The sequence below is a fragment of the Manacus vitellinus genome, unplaced genomic scaffold, assembly GCF_001715985.3.
Source record: "Manacus vitellinus isolate BGI_N305 unplaced genomic scaffold, ASM171598v3 scaffold_14_pilon, whole genome shotgun sequence".
NCBI classification, from domain to species: Eukaryota; Metazoa; Chordata; class Aves; order Passeriformes; family Pipridae; genus Manacus; species Manacus vitellinus.
The window spans coordinates 1,607,495-1,624,837 of record NW_021939063.1 but is presented as its reverse complement, the minus strand read 5'-3'; the positions used below and the strand labels follow the sequence as shown (position 1 = coordinate 1,624,837).

Here is a 17,343-nt window from a genome sequence, read left to right as displayed (position 1 = left end):
TCCCTCCATCCCCATGCCCGAACCGGCAGCTCCGCTCCCCCCGCCCGGGGTGGCGGCGCGGGGCACCCTGTGAGTTGTAGTTCCTGGGGGGCGGCCGCCGTTAGTTGGCGCTGCGGTGGCGGGATCGGTTTCCCGGCGCGTGCCCCCCGCGGTACTTAAGCGCGGCGCGGGGCGCAGGGTGCAGTTGAACATGTGGGACGCCGCGGTGCAGGGCGGTGCTGGGCGCAGCCTCGGTGAGCGGGACCGGGACCGGGATCGGGGATCGGGATGGGGTTGTCCAGTCGCACATAGCCCGCCCCGCCGCCTCCGCAGCCAGGTACGGCCGGGGAAGAAGGGAAGGGGGCGGCGAGCGACCGCCGGAGAGCCTCCAGCCGCAAGCCCGGGGGAGCAGCCGGCTGTGGGCGGAGCCCGCGGGATTGCAGCCGGTTTTCGGCGGGATTTGCCCGGCCGCCGGAGCCTGGCAGGACGCCGCAGGGACCCCTCCACTCTCCCGGCGGGTCCCGGGAGGTGGCGGGCCGGGGTTCCCTCCCCGGGACCACCGGGGGCTCGGCGGTGCAGCCCCGTGTCCGCTCCAACTTTCCCCGTGTTTTTCCCCCCGTACCCGGGGCTCAGCCGCGAGGGATGTTCTGCGTTATGTAAACACCGGCGAGCGCCGATGGGGACTTGGCTACGGGTGATCTTCCTCTTAAATGGTCAAAAGCCGGGCGGCGGTGGGTGGATGTTTCGGAGGGTCCCGGGGACTGGCCCGACAGCCCAAATATTTGGCTGTTTCCTGGACTACACTAACTGGACTGGAGCGGGGGAAGGGGTGGGGGCACATGTGCATTCCCCATCCAGGGCCGTGGGATGTGCCATAATCCCGAGCGGCTTTACGCCCTGGTGCTGGCAGCTCCGCCTGGTCGGTGCTGCGGGTTGTGCCGGGGCCGTGCGGGGTCCGGGGGCTCAGCCCGCCCGCAGCGGGCACAGCTCGGCTCGCTCAGCCTCTCCATCCCTGCCCCGCGTGGGGCCAGGCTGGCTCGGAGTTTGTAGGAAAACACTCCAACAGGTGAAAGGTTTGACTCAGGTTTGTGCCGTGCAGCAGTTCTGTGCCCGCTCAGCACAGATGGATCGGGCTGCGATCCTGCTGCTCGCAAATCAGGAAGGGAAAACGTGGCTAATGCAATCCAGATCTTTGCCTGATGAAGATTTAGTGGCTGCAGTCGTGTGTGGAGTAGCGTGTGAGGGAGCCCTTCGTTTAATGTATTGATGAGGGTCGGTACCTGTGCGTGTGCTTTGTGTTGTCAATGTGCGTTTTCTTGTTTGCCTTGGAGCTTCTTTTCCTGCACTCGGAAGTTTGCCTGCTATCCCAGGACTTCCAGACTTGTTGAGCCAAGGCCTGGCTGACTCTGAGCCCAGACCAGAGGCCCTCAGTGGAGCTGCTCTCCTTGCAGGGCTCAGCTCTGTGATGGGATGTGATATAAACCCACTGGCCCTTCCTTTCTCTCTGTGGTTTCTCTGTGGCCAAGTTAATGGGCTACCAGGCACTGGGTTTTCTGTTTGTTTGTTTTCTGGACCTTAATTGAAGCCAATTTCCTCGCACAGCAAATATTCCAGGTTCTAAATGCCCGGTGGTTTTGCCAGTGTAAGGTCAGTGCCTGGAACAATGACGGGGTTCACGGTGTCATGGCTGGAGCAGAGCTTTGGTTGCTCAGCACTGGTGGTTCAGTGAATGGAGAAGGGGGGTGGCATCGATCAGGCCATAAATTCTGGTGTAAGAACTTGATGACACAAATGTGAAAGTTGACCACATTGGAAACCAAGTGTCTTGAACTGGTGCAAAGGTGTAGAGCTCAGTGTGTTTAAACCAGAAAAGGAGTCACTGTGGAAGTAAAACCATAGTTCCAGTGTGTTTCAGAACTAGCTGTCAAGTAAGCTGATCCTGAGCTGATTATTTGTAATGTTTTCTTTAATCTCTTGTTTGTCAATAACAGGGTTTTTTCTCTTAACATGCCTTATTTCCCTCTGAGATTAAAGTGTTCGCTTGGATGAGATTTTTTTTACCCCATCTGTTTTGCAGCATTAAGTCTTGAAAATAGAGTTTCCTCTTACTTAGGGGTTCATAAATTAGGAAGTAAACAAGCAGCAAGAGTAACTTTGGTTTGCCTTTGCAATCGTGGGTGGAGCTTTACTGGGGGAAATCGTATATCTTTATAAGATTTGCTAATCCTGAACCCCATCAGTGGAGGGTGGAAGAGGCTCTGGTGAAGAGCATGGAAGGGGGGAGCAGTTGGTGTGTCTCTTTGGTGATGGTTGTTGGAGCTGCAGCTGTGGGTAAGAAGAGGTGGGTGGAGGAGGTGTCCTGGGCCTGATGAACAGGGTGTAAAGGGCAGCTGTGGTCTCTGCTCATAAATGAAAAGTGTGATTTCAGGAGGAATTCCTCATGGAAAGGTGGTCAGGCATGGGAGGGGGCTTCCCAGGGAGGTGGTGGAGTCCCTAGCCCTGGAGGTGTCCAAGGAAGGCCTGGACGTGGCCCTCAGTGCTCTGGGCTGGGGAACAAGGTGGGGATTGGGCACAGGTTGATGGTCTGAGAGGGCTTTTCCAACCTAAATGACTGTGTGATGTCATCTTATTCATGGCACCATCAATCCTCTCATGTCACCTCAGCAAACCTGTGTTGGTGTGGGGCAGTCTAGGAAGTGGAAAATTCAAGTTCAAGTGAAGAACTAATCTGGGGTGCTGGCAGCTCACAGGTGTCACTGTATGTTGGAGCAGGGCTCAAAACCATGAGGTCCTGCTGTTGTGGTGGCAGGTCTTGGTGTGATTTTACAGTGACTGCTGTGGTAAGGGCAGTGCTGAATGACCATGACACAGTGATAGCAAGAGAAGAGGGCTGGTCACTTGCAAGGGTGGCAGTTTGGAGTGCAGTGTGTGAGCAGGGTTCCAGCTCCTCCCGTGCTCTGTGTGTGCAAGGGAACAGTCCCAGTGGCTGGTCAAGTGGGTGAGGTCCAGAAATCCCTTCTGGAAGCAGAAACTCCTTCTGGCTGCTTCATGTAAGGTGAGCTGAAGTGGAGAGTATTGAGGTGGAACTTCTGTTTCAGTGCTGTGAAGCTGGATTAAAACAGGTTGGGAATATCTTGAGCCCTGCTCAGGTGCCTGCCCCCATGTGGGGTCGTCAGGGGAGCAGGTGTATCTCGTCCTGACAGCCCTTCCAGCAGGTGTAGCTGCTCTTGGGCTCATTTGTACCCTGATAGGCAACGAGGCCAATGGCAACTGGGCTGTACCGCACTGGTGTGGCCACAGGACCACAGTGACAGTCCCCTGTGCTGGGCAGTGGTGAGACACCTGACTGCTGTGTCCAGGTCTGGGCCCTCATGGCATGGGAGACACTGAGGGGCTGGAGCATGTGCAGGGAAGGGAACAGAGCTGGGGAAGGGGCTGGAGCAGCAGGAGCAGCTGAGGGAGCTGGGGAGGCTCAGCCTGGAGAAAAGGAGGCTCAGGGGGGACCTTCTGGCTCTGCAACCCCCTGACAGGAGGGGGGAGCCGGGGGGGGTCGGGCTCTGCTCCCAGGGAACAAGGGACAGGAGGAGAGGGAACGGGCTCCAGCTGTGCCAGGGAGGGTCAGGTTGGACATCAGGAAGAATTTCTCCCTGGAAAGGGTGGTCAGGCACTGGAAGGGGCTGCCCAGGGAGGTGGTGGAGTCCCTGTGCCTGGAGATGTTCAGAAATTGAGTAAACTGGTGGTATTGGCCAAAGGCTGGACTTGGTATCTTGGAGGTCTTCTCCAGCCTTCGTGGTCCTGTGATCCTGGTTGTGTTGTTGGCTGTGCTGTTCCCCCGTGGTGCCATGTGTGGTGGTTCCTTAGTGCAGAGCAAACTCCTCTGGAGTATCGGGTGTGTCAGGTTGCAGAGTGTGCTGGAAGTCTTTGAGACATTATTACCCCATAAATACAAGGCAGTTGTAGTTGTAGGATTGTGTCTTGGAGCCGGGAGGATGCTCAGATGCCGTGGGAGGTGGGATGAGGGTAGTGGCTCTGTAGTAGCTGGTAGACGAGCTGCTGGCTCGCCCGTGGGTGCGTGTGAGGGAAGGCGGCTCCACCACAGCCTCGTGGAGACCAGGGGGGTTTGGAGGGAGAGAATCCTGTGCTGCTGCCGAGTTATGTAAATGTCTCTGTCACGATGAGACTGTGGTATAAATCCTGAGCCCTAAAAATCTGTGTTACTGTATGTTCCAGATTGGTTTCCTCTGCTGAGATAGCAAAGGAATCTGGAGGTGCTTTGGTACCTGGAGCCTGTTTTGTGCCTCTCGTGTGTGACAGTGCACAAGGGGAGGCAAAAGCCACTGAGCTTCATCCAGAGGGCTGTGCTGGGACTGCACAGGGGCTGCTCCATGGGGTGCAGTGAGGACCAGACTGGAAGAGCCAGCAGAGAGTGTCCCTGGGCTGGGAGCCGGATCCTGTCCGTGTCCGCAGCTATTCCAAAGGATTCCTGTGCTCATCCGCCGGGCATCTCCCAGGGGCTGCTGAGGGAGGCAGGATGCCAGAACAGCACGAGCTTTGATCTGGCTCAGTATCCCTCTCTGATTTCTGTTCCCCATGGACACTCCAAAAGCACTCCAGCAGTTATTGCCTGGTTCTCTGTCTTGGCTCTGTGCATTGCCTGGGGCTGGAGGCACATCCCTCTTTCCAGGGTGCTGCAGCTGCTCTTGGATTGGCAGAGGCAACCACAGGCAGTGTGTGTCACTCTTGCTTGGGCTGTACCCATAGAGAATGTACATTTCCAGGTCTTCAGAGCAGTTGTGGTTTATGGGATCAAATTCCTTTGGGGAAAAATTCGCCCAGAGAAGCTGTGGCTGCCCCATCCCTGGAAGTGTCCGAGGCCAGGTTGGATGGGTCTTGGAGCAACCAAGTGGAAGGTGTCCCTGCCCATGGTAGGGGGTGGGACTGGATGAGCTTTAAGGTCCCTTCCAACCCAAACCACTCCATGATTCTGTTCTATGAAAAAAATGAAGATGAAATGGAAACTCCAGGAATTGTAACTCAGGCGAGGAAAGCTGTGACGTTCAGCTGTGGGTTCGGAACTCGGAGGAGTTTCGTTTTCATAGCTGTGGTTTTGGTTGAGGCTGTCAAAACTTGGATCAGAGCTTCCTAAGTGTTATATGGGGAATAAAATGTCACTTCATATCTGAGCAAGTTAACCCTCCAGAGGGAAAAATGGGTTGGAAATGTGCCTGGAAGCCTGTGTTGTTTGGTGGTTTAGGGCTTGTGGCAATGCAGTGCACCCTCACATGCCAGATACCAGTGTGAGCAGTGCTGGGGGAAGATGAGTGTTCACAGCTCAGTGATATCTTCCCTGGAAGTGTCCAAGGCCAGGCTGGACAGGGCTTGGAACAACCTGGTCTAGTGGAAGGTGTCCCTGCCCATGGCAGGGGGTGGGATGAGATGAGCTTTTTAAAGCCCCTTCCAACCTAGTCCAGTCTGGAATTCTGTGTGTTTGTCTAATAGGTGATCAGAGAATGGGGAAGAACTCTGAGAAATTGGAATGTCAAATGAAGCAAATTTCTGGGTTAGGATGTTGGGTAGTGCCTCTGCTTTTGGAGCAAGGTGGTGCTAAGCTCTAAACTGTCAGCTTGGGGGATGGACCCCAGTGTCAGGATGCACACAAACAGTTCCTTCTTTCCTTGTCCTGTCCTGTGCACAGTGTCTGTGGTCAGAAGATCATAGTCTCTGTGCAGGTACATGGAAGAAATGTCTGATCACAGTAGGCCAAAAAATGGCTGCTGCCCAAAGGCTGGAGCTTGCTTTTTGTTGGGAATTTGTGGGAATTGTTTAGTAGCAGTTTCACATGAAACTTTGACAAACATTTCTTTCGTGCCTTGGCTTATCCTTTCCCCTTCTTCGGAAATTCAGAAACCTGCCACAAAGTTCTGAGGGGAAAAAAGCTTTTGTTGCAGTCCAGGTACGTCCTGTGTCATCCCCCTCTGAGGCACATGGATGTGGAGGCAGACACATACCTGAGCTGGCTGATGATGCTTGATCTGAAGGGTTAATTAAAATAATCCTGCATTACTTGGCTGCTCCTCTGTAAGGGTTTAGCAGATTCAACTGCTAATGCTCTTTGAGATAAGATGGTTCAGTATTTTGAACCTTTGCCTCAGAAGAGTGACTTGTGCTTGAGTTCTAGAAAATTACTGTTGGGGGGCCAACAGGACCAAGTCCTCCTGGGACCCGGAGCCTTCATCTGTGAAGGAGCCTGGCCCATCGGGGTTTTTAGCTCAGCAGGGCTCAAAGTAGGTCCCCAGGCCACCAGTGGTTCTCCACACGTGCCCATCATGTGCTGGCAGAGGCTCCTCCTCTTGGGCTGGTTGTCCCAGGCACTGAGGTTTTAGCCCAGACCCGGGAGCCTGCGGAGGTGTCCGGGAGGGGAGAGCCGGGAGCGCCCGCCTGAGGGTCCTGCCTCTGGAGCCGGGGACACTCCTGAGCCTGCAGGAGAGACTTGCCAGCGGGAGGGAAGCGCTGACTTCGCTGCCAGCGTGGACCCAAGTGTGCCAGGGGACATCCTGCAGAGCCCAGCCCTGGATTCCGACAGCGGAGCCGCCATGGAGGAGAGGGAGCCCCCGCCGAGGTGCAGTACTGGGGGAGTGGGACTGGGGGACAGGGGAAGTGTTGGGCAGCAGGGACGGAGGGAGATGCAGGTGGATGAAGGCTACCAAGGTGGAGAGACAAGGGAACTGCTTGGCAAAATTTAGGGAGTGTTTCCTTTGCTGAAGAGTCTGAGGAAGGAAGGGCAGAGGGTTGACATGGGGAGCCTGTTCCTGGTGAGGAGGGAAGTGTGGAGGGGTGATGTGAGGAGCAGGGCTGCAGGAGCCACCCCTGCCATGGTGAACCCTCAGTAGATCCATGACCACACCAAATGAACTTGAGACTGTTCTGTACCCTCTTCTCCCCTGGCCATCTTTCTTCCTTGGCCAAACCCCAGCTGGTGTTACAGACCAAGCTTGCTCTCTTTCCCCATGACATTGCTTGTCCTGGTCCTTTCGGTGTGTTCCAACTCTCTCCTTCTGATAGGAAAGTGGTGGAAAACCTTGTGGCCTCCTTGTGAGGGCCTTGTCCAGAGGCTGATGTCTGGGCTGCCTCCTTCCAGCACAGTTGGAGCAGTAAGGACAGCCCTCAGTCCACATCAGCTCCAGGAAGTGCTCCTTACTTCTAACGGCAATAAAAAGATGCTGTCAGCTCATACTTGGTTTGGAACAAAAACTGATTTTTTTCCCCCTGACAGTGCCTCTCTAATGGATTTTCCCTTTCCAGCTCCCTGCAGGTGCCTGTCACTAGGACCTGTCAGTTGTATTTGTTACCTCAGTCTTGGGCTGCTGTGTAAGATACCACTGTCAGTGTAACTTCTGTGCTTCTGACCTGAGTTTTCTGGTTGCACTGGGCAAATAAAAAGATGCAGGTGCTCTTTCTGAGGAGAAAAGGACATTGTGCATGTTTGCTTTCCTGTGTTGAGGATTTACTGAGGTTAAAGTTAACAAAATGAGTTACTTTATCTGTTTCTCCCTTTTTCTTTAACTGCTGTTGGACCTATGAAATAATAACTTCTGAATAACTTTATCACTGATGTGATAAAATAACCTATTTATCTGTGAAGTGGCAAATAGTATGAATAGAAGATAATTAACTTGGCCCTCATCCTGCTGTGTGGATTTCCACGCCTCTTCCAGCTTATTTCTGGAGGAAGGGGAAGCGTGTGCTTGATTAGCTGTGCAGGGAGACTGAGCTCCCTCCTGGGAGAACCAGGGCTGCTGGATGGGGATTCAGGAGACCTGGATTCAGATCTGGGCTCTGAGTCTGACCTGCTGCATGTCCTTGAGAAAGTCACAGTGCTGTACTGCTCCTCCTTCCCCTCTGCCACAGCTCCATCTTGCTCAGCCTGGAGAGGGGAGGGAAATCTGCTTCTCAGGAGGAGAACACTTGGTTTGAGAAGGTGCATTTGTGCCCTTTAATCTAACGGTTCATCAGGTGCCATGTGTTGGCAGAGAGCAGCTCCTGGGCATGAAAGGTTGCAGTTAAATGGAAAACAAGATCCCGTGGTAGATAAACGTCCTGTGCTGATAGGTTTGGTTTTTTTTTAATGTTTAATCTCAGAAATGTAACTGCATGTGCATAAAACACGTGCTGAGCCCTCTCGGCATCCAACACCCTTCCTGAGCAGCCTCCTGCTGCAGGTGAGCCAGGACGAGAATCCCAACCTTCAGCTCCACATCCCAGTACCCAAAATCCCTTGGATTTGCCTTTCCTGGCGTGTGCAAAGAGCTCCTTTTAGATTTGCTAAGTCAGAAGCTTTGCAGATGACGGAGGAGCTTCGTCCCTCAGCCCCAGCACGGTGACTGTTCACTGGATGAGCTTTTAAATAAAGCACTTCCTCCCTGCTTTGGCAGTTTTAATGGGATTCTTAGGAATCTTTCTCACAGCCCTCGGGGACGAAACCTTCCTTTTTATACTGAAATAAGAACTGGAAATATCAAGTCCACGCTCAGATTTTCAAGTTAGCTGCACCTGTGAAAATAGATACAGAATGTTGGGTGGGTGTTATCCAAAAAACCATGGAATGTTAGTTGGAAACGTTGGATCGAGGCTGTAGGGCCAAAATTTCAGCCAAGTAATGCTGTAAAGTGGGTTTACCAAGCTGTATAAGTGTTGGACTTTCAGGTCAGTACAGGGAGTCAGGGTTTGGTTGCAGTTAAAAAATGTTATTTTGCTTGGCCTAATTTACAAATATTAAGGACCCAATTCCATTTAATTCAAACACAGACTTCCCTGGTCTTGGGGGTTCTCAGATCTGTTAGTTTTTGGATGATTCTTCACATGCTTATGCCATTAAGCAGTTCTCTGTGTTTGCTTCTTTGTCGTCTCTCTACCCGTAAACTCTGCTCTTGTTTCTGTCAAAAACTGAGGCAAAATTAAACTTTCACTGTGGAGTTTCCTGTCTGCAGTCATGAAGCTGAAGCACTTCAGTACAGTTAGAGATTTTATTGGTAACTAAACCACCAAGATAGTGAAAAAGACTTTGATGAAGTGTAGCTCCGGTCCCTGTACATCTAAAATTGCCAATCTCTATTTAATTGAGCACTAAAGCACAGGGAAAATATGCCAGCAGAGAACCGAGTGCATCATGGGACTGCAAGGCACAGCAAGGAGCTTTTTCTGCTCCAAACAAACATCATTAGAACCATCTTAAAAAGATTAAGTAATTTGTATCCCGGTTGCTGGAAATCAAACCATCGGCACCGAGACAAATTCGCTCTCGTTTATTTTACAAATAGGATTTGCAGTCATAAGGTAAAGAATTAAAATCCCACACAAAAGCAGGCGTGTGAGACGTGAAATGGGGAAAATAGCTTTGGGTGCTTTGAAAAGCCTTTCAGCAAACAATTGAGATGAGGAATAACTGCAGTGCAGCAGTGTTGTCACAAACAGTCCCCGTGAGGAGGGACTTCAAAAGGGGCCTTGACTCTGCTCTTCAAGGAAAGCAAACTTCCAGTGTCACTCTGGAGCCTGTTTTTTCTCATTTAGCGTCAGGATTGAGATGAGTGATGGGGCAAATTAGTGTGAAATGTTTACAAAGCAGTTGCATTTCCCATTCTGAGGTTTTCAGAAAGCAGCTGTCTCATTAAGGTATTTGATAGTTAACAGTCAGTTTGATTTTTCCCGTGTTTTCACTGCTAATTCTGCTGTAACTGCCACTGTGAAATGTGTTTGCATGAGAAAAAGGACTGAATTTCAGTGACTACACCAAACTGATACTGGCTTGTTCAAGGCCATCAGGCTGAGCTTGCGCTCTGCTTGTGTCCCAAAATAGTCCTGAGAGCCAGAGGGAGGGTCTTTGGGTTGGGAAGGTGCTGGTGGTCAAGGGCTTGTTCAAATCCCCAGTTTGCATTTCAGAACTGGGTCTTTTCAGCCCCTTTTGCCTTAGGGAAACCAGCTTGTTTTGAGGATGTACAGCAGATAATCTATGGTGAGAAATAATCAGAACTGACCCCCAGAATTGTGGCACTTTGTGTTCAGTCAGAAGATTGAACTCGTGGTGTTGTGATGTAGGTTTGTGTTCACCAGAGCAGGAGGGGAAAGGCAAGTCCTGAGGCTCCTGAGGTGAACAGCAGGTTTTCCTGGGTTTAATTCACTGCCTGGATTTCACTAATGCATTTTCAGATCCAGTCCCATAGAGCCAAATGACTCGGAAATCAGTGTCTGCAATTCCCAGGAAATTCACCAGATTGCTGTATTTATTTATTTATTTTGGTAGCTTCCTAAACAGAAACTTCATTTTGTTTTCCTGTGCAGACAAACTGGATATAAACATATCTAAAGACACACTAACCTTTTTATATACATGAGGCAATCATCACCAGCATAATTATAAAAATTTAGGCTTTCAAGGCATAAAAAAATACTATAGAATGTGTTTATCTCTCAGGTAGTTTTTGATGTCTATGGGTAGTTATAGTTTACTTCTCAGTGTACAGTCCACTTTTAGTTTAGGTTTCTTTTGAAAAATTCAGTCAGTCTTTCTATCTGTCAAAATTAGACCCTCCAGCTCAGTGGGAGAAGAACATTGTTTTGAAAACTAGTGTTGCTGCTGTCGATATTGCTGCCACCTGAGTTCAGCTGCTTGGAAAAACCTAATTTATACTAGATATTGCCATGCTTATCAGTGCTTCATCTTGGATTTGTTTTAAGTGAGTTTACCTAGAAGGAATCTTGTTTTCCCTCAGTGTTAAGGAGAAAAGGAGGACAATGCTCCATGGGCTGGAGCTGGAGGGGTTTCTTGCAGGACTCCCCTCTTGCAGGGGTGTGAGAATGCCATTAAAAATGGGATTGTGCAGGGAATAACTGCAACTGTTCCTTTAGGGCCGTCCCCTCCTCTGGTCTCAGTCAATTGCTCCTGGCACGGGCATATCTAAAATAAATAAACTGTGGGGTAATGGTTGTGTTTGTCTACGCAGCACAATTGCTTTATGAGCAGTGATTGTTCTGTACCCACGAGAGCCAGGGACGGGGAGGGTTGAGAATCCTCCTACCCTGTGTACCCAGGGGCTGCTTGAGGTCATCTCCCATCTCTGGCTGGTGCAGTGAGGAGGGAAGTGTCTCTCTGTGGCCAGGGGACACACAGGGATGCTCTGGCTGATCTGTCCAGGAGGAAACTTGCTCTCCTCAGTCCCCGTGTTCTGAATCTGGGGTGAGTGTGCCAAGGCTGACAGATTTTTACTGCCTCAACCTCTGGCTTCTCCAGCTGAAGAGAATAATCAGAAATGAACCCCACAGAGGTCTGATCTGGGCAGGATTAGTGTGGTCTGCTGTTGTTGATACGCCTGTTCTTTTAAAAGGTTTTTAAACTGGATATTTGGAAATTGTGCTCTTGAAAACCTTTGTCTCACGTTTCCTGGTTATCCTTGTCAAAGGTGGAAAACACTCAGTTTGTGGTGGCTGATCATGTAGTGATTAATGCAAATAACTGGCATGATTTTGTTAGGTGTCACAAGTCCCTTCTGAGGAGGCTAAAACCAGCTTTGAAGATAAATCAGTGTAGAAATTATTCTCTTTCCTTGCAGCTCTTGCATGTGGGGAGGCCCGTTGGGTCACTGAGTCCCTCGCTCCATCTGCCAGTGCAGCATGTTCCTGAGCACCAGCCAACCTCAGAAACAGCAGGTTTGGAGATAAATGTCGAGGGGACTGACTTTTGCCATTCAGTTATTAAAGAATAGGTATAGACAGCGCTGGTTTTGACTGTGGGTAAGCCTTAGGATAAGTCAGTATTTTATAAAGAGCTCACCCCACTGGGAATTGGCTCGTGCTTCCCGAGGTGGTGGAGCTCCATCCGAACAGCTCCTGGTGTGCTGGAGATGACATCACATTGATGGGTGTTAGAACAGGATTCAAAAATACAAGAAAAGTGGGAGTGAGGACTTAACATGGTAAATAATCCACGCTTAAGCCTCCAAAAATAAGGTTACTGTCACCAGCCCAACCCTTTGTAAGGCTTAACTCCAGCCAGGCTGCTGACCAGCAGGAAGCTGGTCCTGTTTGGGAGCAGGAGGGCCTGGGCTTCCAGTTTGCACCCTGAGGTGCTCAGAAGCAGAATCCAACTCTGAAGGGGTGGCTTTGCAAGCTTGCCCAGAAAATTCTGAAAAGGATCTGGTGAAGAGCCCAGCGATGAAATTCAGTCATATCTGAACTCCTGCCAGGCTTAACACGACCTTTCTGTTCTCCAGAACTGTATGACGGTTAGAGGTGAAGCTGCTAAAGATTTTATTAGTGGAAATGTCAGTGAGTTGCAGAAGAGCTTATTTTAGGGGTTTGCACTGTCGTGGTTTGTCAGGGTACAGCATCGTGGGGTGTTGGGATCTTCCTCACTGAAGAAAATAGAAGGAAATTGAGGCTGTATCCTGGAAAGCGATGCAGGAATTTGCTTGTCCATCCCTGGGCCTGAGTTTGGTCGATGGGCTGAGATTATTTATTTTTGCCAAGAAAAAAATCTCAAATGGAAGTCAATAATTTTGACCTCCACGTTCCCTTGGGAACAGCTGGGGTGAACATCTGCCTCTTGGAAAGGGAAGGGTCATCCCCCTCACACCCTGAGCAGGAGACCTTAGTTCCCTTGTAGGAAGGGGTCATTTGGAAGTATCTGCATTTCTTGTTGACTTTAACACCTTTTTGCTTCGGGCTGTATTAATTCAGGGCTTAATTTTGAGGGAAAATAAGTTTTTTTAGTCTGAAGTTGGTAGTTACCATCCAAGTCAGGAAGTGCAGAGCTGTATTTCTGGTGCTGCTAATTCAGTCCCTCTGCATATTTGTGTATGTTTTGTGGCATACATCTTAAAATAGGTAGTGATGTTTTTCTGTCCACTTATCAAGATAGAATGGGAACAGACTGTGTGACATGCAGAGGCTGAAGGACTTGGCATTAAACAGGCAACCTGGAGCCAAATGTTTGCTTGTGTGTGCAGATTCCAGAGGGGCTGAGACCCCTTTACCTGCATATCAGCTTGACCTGTTATCTCCTGGTTTTCCTCAATTTGTTTTTAATTGTACAAATGACACAGATTTACAGGCATGGGAATGTCTACAATGTGCTTTGACTTAATAATAATGGAAATGGTTGTTACTCCCACCAGCACCAACGCTCTAGGGGTGAGGAGGGAGAGCTGGTTGGAGCTTTTCAGAGAAAAATTGTTAACTTAGGTTTTTGTTGCACTTTCCCAGCTGCATTATCAGCATCACCTTTTAGATCTCCCTGAATCTGTCCTTGCTGAGCTCCAGCCTTGCTTAGCAAACTGATCCTTACACTTTGGGTAAGCAAGGTAATGCTCAGTGAAAGGGAATATTTCTCCCAGTACAAAGTCAGGGCTGTGCTCTGTAATCAGCAGAACTTCCTGCTGCTTGGTTCTCCTGGTCACAGACCATTTAAAGGTGTGATGTCTGAGAGGGTGGAAGTGCTTTCAGTTATTTTTCCCCTAAATCTGGCAGTTTTGGCTGTGGAACAGGTCACAGCCTGCGAGGAGGAGCAGCTTGGAAGAGCCTCGTTGCTCCTGCTGTTCAAGGCCTCAAACACAGGATATTTCGGTGTTTTGAACTGGGTGATCAAAAAGCAGGGCTTTGGGAGCATCTCCTGGAAACCAGAAATATTGGGCTTGGAAGAGATGTCTTTGAAGGTTTCTTCAGTTGGGTTTTTTCTCTGGGGCTCGTGTTGTTTGTCTCTCTCCTGCTGTGACAGAGCCACACTCGCTTTGCTATATTTATTGAAATGACAGGTGGGTTCTGTGTCATTCTGATCAGGATTTGGGGTTTTAGAGAAAATAAACTTCTTAATACAGTGGGAGTTGACAACACTCAGTGTCTGTCTCCTCAGTGTTACATTTAGGCCAGCTATTTTAAACCCAGGATTGAAGTATTGCTGATTTCACGGGGATTTGTCTGCCTAATAGAGTATTTGACTCAGAAAAATCTTAATCTTTCTGTTTTTCCATGCAAAATCTGTTGTCAGGCTTATTCAGTGGGTCTTCACCTAATTCTGTCTTGGGGCCTGCAGGTGTGAGCAGGAGGCTGCTGGTGTTGGTTGTGACAAATTATTGACATGACCAAAAAACACCGACAGGAATCACATCAATATTTTACATCCCCTTTCCCAGGAGCACCATTCCAGCACGGGAGAGCCTTTAAAATGTACTTGGACCTGCCTTTGATTCTGACAAAGGATCTGGCAGAGAAATGTGTTGTGATTTAGATACAAATAATAAACAGAGGCATCCCACTCTTCCCTCCCTTTCCTGCCACTGGAGGCATGGAATGGACTGGTTCACCTGGACTGAAATCACTGAGCATCCTTTGGGATGGAAATGGCTGCCTGTAAAACATTCCCAAATGGAATGGGATGCCAGTAGCTGCTTGGTTTTTTTCCCTTGTTTGTTTTTCCAAGCAGGCACTGTGCCGTGCTGGGATTTCTTTGATACCTGAAATTCCAGGGCAAGAACTTGGTCAGTTTTTCAAACAAATGCACAGTCAGAAGTGAAGGGTCCTGTTGTTGTAACCTCTGGTTCCACCAAGAAATTCTGCCTCGTTAACCTTGTGCTTTATCCTCTCTTCTCCCTTCCAGGGGCAGTAAGCCAGAGATGACTGACAAGATGTCGAGCTTCCTTCATATTGGAGATATTTGTTCTCTCTATGCAGAGGGCTCAACAAATGGATTTATTAGCACTTTGGGGTAAGAACAGCTGTTCTCTTGTACTAAAAGCACCGTAAGAAGGACTAGCAGAGCTCAGCCAGCTCTCCTGAGCCTGATCCCAGGCAATACTGGGTAAAGCAAAGTAGCTTTATGTATGGATTTGGCCCTGCATTTAAAGATGGCCTAAAGTTACCGTGGCAGGGTAGATGGGAGGCTGGAGAGCGTATCAATGGCTGTGCTGTGGTTTGGATGTCCTTGGTGGGGAGGAAGGACCTTGTCAAGTGAAGGTGTGGGTAGAGGGAGTGGATGCAATGAAATGACTTTCGTGTTGTTGTCTGTCCCGTGTCCATCCATGTGTCCCGTCCTGTCCCTCCCTGCCCCTTGCCCCAGTCAGGGATGAATAGACCCCAGTGCAATCTGCTGACTGGAAAAGAGGCTGTAGCATAGGCCATGTAAGTAGTTTAAATATATAAATATATATATAAAAAAAAAGAACCCCCAAGCCAAATAGTTTATATACCACTAACTCATCACTATGAGTAGTTTTGTCTTAAATTGAGGTTTAATTTGAGGTTTCTCATACAAATAAAGTTGTTCTTCTCCAGTGAAAGGAGAACATGTTTTGACCCTTGTGTTTGCCCAAGGCAGTGGCAGAGCCCTGGAGCTGTGGTGGGAGCTGTGCTGTGCCAGCTCCTGCTTCCCACAGAGCTCCTTCATGCTCCCTTCCCGAAGACACTGAGCAGGGGCTCTGGAGAGAGTTCCTCTGGAGCAATGGGAAGTGCCTGCTCCTCCAGTGATCGGAAAAGTAGCCTTTCACGTGGGAAAAGGAAGAGTTGGCAGAGCAAAGCCACGGAACTGGAAGGTGGCTCTGAGGAGGGACAGGAGCTGTTCTATCCTGCTGAGGAGAAACCTCTCCAAAGGCAGAGACCTTGCAGGGGGTCGAGTGAGGAGCTCCAGGAGCACATCTGCCACCTTCTCCCAAAGCCAGGAGCAATCAGAGGGAGGGAATAGCGTGCATGCCACGTGGCTGTGGGACCTCAGTGCTGAAGGAGCAGCCAGGAGGCACCAGGCAGGTGGCTGTGGGGAGTGGGCACACACACCACGTGCTCTTTCTCATTTCCAGTAGCCGTAAGGGCCTCAGGGTGGGTACAGTGACAGCAAATTTTTTGATGCCTACTGTCCAGATGCATCTGATAAATGGAGCTCCCAAGCAGGGTACAAAGACAGCATCCTGGTAAGTGTCTCGACAGGAAACCACGGGCTGGAATCTCACCTGAGTGACTCCGAACTAACTTGTAGGTTTAGTCCTCTAGCCATTAGGATTCTGGAAAATAAGGGGGCAGAGAAGGAAGCAGACACTGAAGATGCACCATGATCTATTATAGGAAAGAGAAGAAAATATGGGATGCTGCCAGAAAGGAAAGAAGGTATGATAAAAGCAAGGGGTGTAGTAAGTAGGGTCGGTCGAATAGTATTTGGCGAAAATGTATTTGACAGATTTCCCAGGCCCTGGTCAAATATGCCACGTGCACTCTGCAGTACTCGATCAGTGACTGGCCAAATACTATCTGCTGAACACTGGCAACATGAACTCTGTGGGACATTTGGCTCTTTTCTTTCTCCCCAGTCCCGAAGTTTGGCAGTAACTAATCCCCGAGCGAGTAGAAAGCCGCGCTGTTGTGTCGGACCCCACCGGTGCATGATGACCAGTTTGCAGTGGCTGTGGCTTTGATGGCATTGCTGAGCAGAGATTTTTCACCATGGGTGGTCCTCTTGGACATCACAGGCCCCGAGCACGTGTGTTTTCTAGGCTTGATGAGGCGTTCTCATGGCAGGCCCAAAGACCCCCCAGTGTTCCCAAGCCTCCTCTCTGATTTGGTTAGTGCTGTTTTAAGGTAACTGCATTATATAATGGCCACATATCTTCTGAGCCTAATTTAAGCCAGAAATCCTAATTGCTATGTGAAACATGAAATGCATTATCATCTTAATAAGCCTTCATAATCTAATTAGTTTTGTCCCATATTTAATTTAGTCTTTGTCCTGGAGAAAATTAAAGCAGCAAAGGAAAGATTTGGTGTAATTGTCCTTTAGCCCATGTGGAGTTTTGACAGTCTGATGTCATAACAATGTGTAATGACTTGTTCATGTGGTTACTGAAGGTTGAGGAGCAGATACCACTACACATTCTAATGCTGTCCTAAATCTCTGAAGAGTGTTCCTAATTAATATTCCTATGACATGACTGTTGCTTAATCAGGACTTTACTCTTGCTGTTTCCCAAACTCAGTGCTGCCATCACGATGATTACTGGGGTACGATATATCTTCTTCTGTGCTTCTCACCCTGGAAAATTTTTCTCTCGGTAGTTTGGGAAGTTCCTCTTCACTTCCAGTTAAATCTCAGATGAGAGGGATATATTGCACTGAGATGATCTCTGTGTGGGATGATCAGAGTAACCCATTTGATACTTTTTGGCCCGTAGTTCACTAGAAGCAGGTGCTTCAGCTCTAATACTAATACCATTCATGCAGGAGCACCTCTGTGTCTATATAATCCTGAATAGGGAGAAAATCCATGGGGAAAAAGCAGTTTACTCTGAATGTTTTGCATATGCGAATTTTAGATGCATAGAACTGTTGAGTCCACTT

General features: G+C 49.4%; 1 protein-coding gene across 12 annotated transcripts in view; it reads left to right on the top strand.

Annotated features, from left to right (window-relative positions):
* The first annotated feature begins 269 nt into the window (after positions 1 to 269).
* ITPR1 (inositol 1,4,5-trisphosphate receptor type 1) overlaps positions 270 to 17,343 on the top strand; it is a 163,531-nt gene continuing 146,457 nt past the window's right edge. For 6 of the 12 annotated variants that reach the window (XM_029958405.1, XM_029958404.1, XM_029958403.1 and 3 more), the window contains exons 1-2: positions 6,403 to 6,598; positions 14,624 to 14,731. In XM_029958405.1, the coding sequence (XP_029814265.1) occupies positions 6,573 to 6,598; positions 14,624 to 14,731 (134 nt within the window). In that variant the 5' untranslated portion in view covers positions 6,403 to 6,572. Of the gene's footprint in view, positions 317 to 6,402; positions 6,599 to 14,623; positions 14,732 to 16,077; positions 16,120 to 17,343 lie in introns of those variants that run through there. The other 6 variants (XM_029958393.1, XM_029958397.1, XM_029958398.1 and 3 more) reach the window with 2 other exon arrangements.